This window comes from Zingiber officinale, chromosome 8B (assembly GCF_018446385.1).
Source record: "Zingiber officinale cultivar Zhangliang chromosome 8B, Zo_v1.1, whole genome shotgun sequence".
Classification (NCBI taxonomy): Eukaryota; Viridiplantae; Streptophyta; class Magnoliopsida; order Zingiberales; family Zingiberaceae; genus Zingiber; species Zingiber officinale.
In genome coordinates, this window is record NC_056001.1 from 54,365,870 (window position 1) to 54,369,862 (window position 3,993).

General features: G+C 34.6%; 1 protein-coding gene across 1 annotated transcript; it reads left to right on the forward strand.

The window, feature by feature from the left end:
• Positions 1-2,572: 2,572 nt before the first annotated feature.
• LOC122013844 (probable CCR4-associated factor 1 homolog 11) lies at positions 2,573-3,377 on the forward strand. Its single transcript, XM_042570064.1, has 2 exons — positions 2,573-2,660; positions 2,917-3,377. Exons 1-2 carry the CDS (start codon positions 2,573-2,575, stop codon positions 3,375-3,377), a joined length of 549 nt encoding a protein of 182 aa, XP_042425998.1.
• The last annotated feature ends 616 nt before the right edge of the window (positions 3,378-3,993 follow it).

Genomic DNA, 3,993 nt, shown 5'->3' on the forward strand with positions numbered 1-3,993 from the left:
AGATGGTTCTCCTTTGCCAGATCCTAACCTCTACCGTACAGTTGTGGGAAGCTTGGTTTATCTCACTGTGACTCGTCCTGATATTGTGTATGCTGTACATGTGGTTAGTCAGTTTGTCGCTGCACCCACAATAGTTCATTGGGCTGCTGTTCTTCTCATTCTTCGGTATCTTCGGGGAACTCAGTTTCAGAGCCTCTTATTTCCTTCTACTTCCTCATTAGAGCTCTGTGCATACTCTGATGCTGATTAGGCGGGTGATCTTACGGATCGTAAGTCAACCACTAGCTTCTGTATTTCTCTTGGAGATTCTCTTATCTCTTGAAAAAAATAAGAAGTAAGATGTTATTTCGAGATTCTCCACAGAAGCTGAGTATCGTGCCATGGCTACCGCTACTTGTGAAATTGTTTGGCTACGTTGGTTGCTTGCAGATATGAGAATTTTTCTTCAGAAACCTACTGCTCTTCATTGTGATAATTAGAGTGTCATTCAGATTACGCGTAATATAGTTTTCCAAGAGAGAACGAAGCATATTGAGATAGATTATCATTTCACTCGTCATCATCTACATATTGGCACTATCACATTGTCTTTTGTTCCTTCCTCACTGTAGATAGCCGATATGTTTACCAAGGTTTATTTGACTTCACGCTTCCGATTTTTATCTGACAAACTCTTAATGATTCTGGCTATAGCATCGTGAGTTTGAGGGGGGATGTTAGATTATATAATTAGAATTATTTGTTTATAGCGTTGAGGGCAATTTAGTCTTTTACATTTTTAATTTAGGGTTTAGGTTTTTTGATAATTCCCTATAATAGGCTTTGTAATCTTTATTTTTTTTACACCCTTTTTTTTTTGGATTCATCAATAAAGACGGGCACTTTTCTTTGGCATCAATTTCTATAGATGATACTCAAGTATAGTAGCCATTAGTGTAGTTTTGTTTCTAGATACTCAAGTATAGTAGCCATTAGTTTTGTTTTAAAACAAAACATTCTTTTGTTTTACATTCTAGATACTCACCATTCCTTTTATTCATTACAAATCTCAATCCAAGCAGTGAGTGATTAGTAAAACCAGAACTAATAATGAAACATTTTAAATTCTGAGATTGCGACAACCTATAAACCAAGAGATCAACTTGAATTAAATTAATAATGACAGTATCTTTTGAAAATGGATTGTCTTTTTATTATGATATTGTCATTATAGATTGCATTTTAATCTAATTTTATCAAATAAATAATGGATAGATTCAAAATGAGTAAGATAGGGGTTGAATTAAGTGAGTTTTCTTATTATGTATGTAACCCCTTATGTTAATTTCTCTTTGTTTCTATGTAGAAGATAATGGCACGTATTTGTACTGCTATTAGAAGATGCAAAGTCATTCAAAATATTCATATTATAGCATCAATGGTGAACGTGTTCAGTGTTGTAAATGCTATGTGGTACCGGTTGTTGTTGTTACATTTGCATATTATGAGGCCTCTACTTAAAACCAAAGAAGAGAAAAAGTTGAGATAATGAATTTGGTGTTTAGACTCACTCAAGAATCTGATATTGATTGTATTAGTGAGCTTTGAATGGATAAACACACTTTTGAAATATTATGTGAGATGGTAAGAGATATTGGATATTTAAAAGACACCAAAAATATATCTATACAAGAAGTAGTTGCTATGTTTGTGTATGTTTGGCTCGCCACAAAAAAAAAAAAAAACAGGACTATGAGTCTATTATTTTACGAAGTGGAGAAACTATCAGTTGTCATTTTAATAGTTGTCTTCTTGCAATCTTGAAATTGCATTCCATTTTGCTTAAAAAACCAGTTCCTATTACTGAAGTTTGTCAAGACGATCGTTGGCGGTGTTTCAAGGTACTTTGCATTTGTATTCTTAAAATTATAACTTATTGGGAAAAAAACGACCTTATTTATTATTTTCTTAAAATATTTAAATGACAGGTTTGTTTAGGTGCTTTGGATGGTACATTAATCAAAGTCACACTTCCTTCTAATCAAAAGCCTTGATATCGCACTAGAAAAGCAAATATAGCTTCAAATGTATTGGGTGTTTGTTGTCTAAACCTATAGTTTATAGATGTTTTACTTGGATGGGAGGGTTCTGCACATGACAATCGTGTGCTTAGAGATGCTATAATTAGGCATGATGGTCTTAAAGTTCCTCAAGGTACAAATGGTCGTGGACTAGCTAGTTAGATTTTCAATATAAAATTTCATTCAAACTCATAATTAATACAAAACATTTTTTTTGTATTCTTGAAGGTTGTTATTATTTGGTGGATTCTGGATACTGTAATGTGGATGGATTTTTAGTTCCTTTTCGAGGGCAACGGTACCATCTAAATGAGCTTCGCGATCATCGACCACATACAACCGAAGAGTATTTTAATATGAAACATTCTAAGGCAAGAAATATGATTGAGAGATGCTTTGGGTTGCTAAAAGGGCAATTGAAAATATTAGCTTCCCCCTCATTTTTCCCAATTGAAACTCAAATGTGCATTATTTTAGCATGTTGCCTTTTACACAATCTGATTCAAAAGTACATGATTTTTGATCCACAAGAGTTGGAATCACTTGAAGAAGATGATGACATGGAAGATGAACACTTTGAAGATGATGAATATGTGACAAGTATCACCCCAACAAAAGAATGGACCAACTTTAGAAATACATTGGCACTTGAAATGTTTAATCCTTGGAGAGAATGATCAAATCCTTGACCATTTGTGGGGAAGGGGATATATTATGATGTTTTTATTTTATTTTCATGAATGTTTCAACATATTTGTCATGTTTAAGAAGACAATTATTCTGTGAACTTAACTGTTTTTCATTTATTTCAGAACTTGTTTTATTTTTATTTATATATTATTTTTGATCGAATAAGTTTTATTTCCTGATAAATTTGTTATCATATGGGGCATCGACTCTTGCACATTCGCCCACCACTTGGCCACCTCCGGCTTGCTTTCCTTTGGCCATTTTTCTCCCGTCTCCTGGGTTACCTTCCAAGGCGCCTATGACTTCGCCTTCCTAGTCAAGATGTTCACATGCGACTGCAAATTACCAAAGACCATTCATGAGTTCTTGCACCTCGTTCACTTCTTTTTCGGCAAAAGGGTGTTCGATGTGAAGCACCTTTGCAAGCATTGTCCTGGGCTTTACGGAGGATTGGAGCGGGTGGCCTCTACCGTCCGAGTTGAGCGAGCAGTGGGCTCTCGACATCAGTCCGGCTCTGATAGCTTATTAACATGGCAGGTATTCTACCAAATCGCCTTTCGTGTGAATCCACAACTCATCCATCGTCCAGAACACATGGGAACACTCTTTGACCTCCAACTGCAATAGTATATATATATATATAGTAATTAATCCAGCTAGCGGTGGCTTTTGGGTAGGTTCTGCATTATAGAGTTCATGGTTTATATATCACAGTTGATAGTGGTTCAGCATTAGCTTAATTTGCTCACAGGATTAATTGTCCATTGCTTCATCATATCATTTTGTATTTAAGTACAGATTACATGTTGTCGCATCGATATCGTCTGCAGATTTGCAAACAAATTGTCAATATTAATTCTTTGGATCATGAGTAGTACTTGTTGTTTTGCTTTGCCTTAAATCTAATCAACCCCTAGTGTAGTGTTCTGGATCATACTCTGTTCTAATTCGGAACGATACTCAAATGTGCATAGAAATGGCTAGGGATGACGATGTCATCATTTTAAAATTGATGACGAATCTATGGTTAGGATCTTATTAATCGTAATACAAAGAGCTCAAAATATTTGGCTTTATTTGTTGAAGAATAGAAATGATAAAAATTTGTTTTCTTGGATAATGGTAAATTATCTTGTTGAGCCTGATTTCATTTTTTTTCCACTCTTCACAACGTTATATAATAACTTTTTTGTCTGGACGAATCATTTATTGGCTACATGAATTTTAGTTTGGAAAGAGATTT

Bases quoted from the DNA above. Each gene is read 5' to 3' on its own strand.
- LOC122013844 (XM_042570064.1), top strand. From the start codon at position 2,573: ATGATTTTTGATCCACAAGAGTTGGAATCACTTGAAGAAGATGATGAC. The intron at 2,661-2,916 runs GTATCACCCCAA...TGATCGAATAAG, and splicing joins AGATGATGAATATGTGACAA to TTTTATTTCCTGATAAATTT.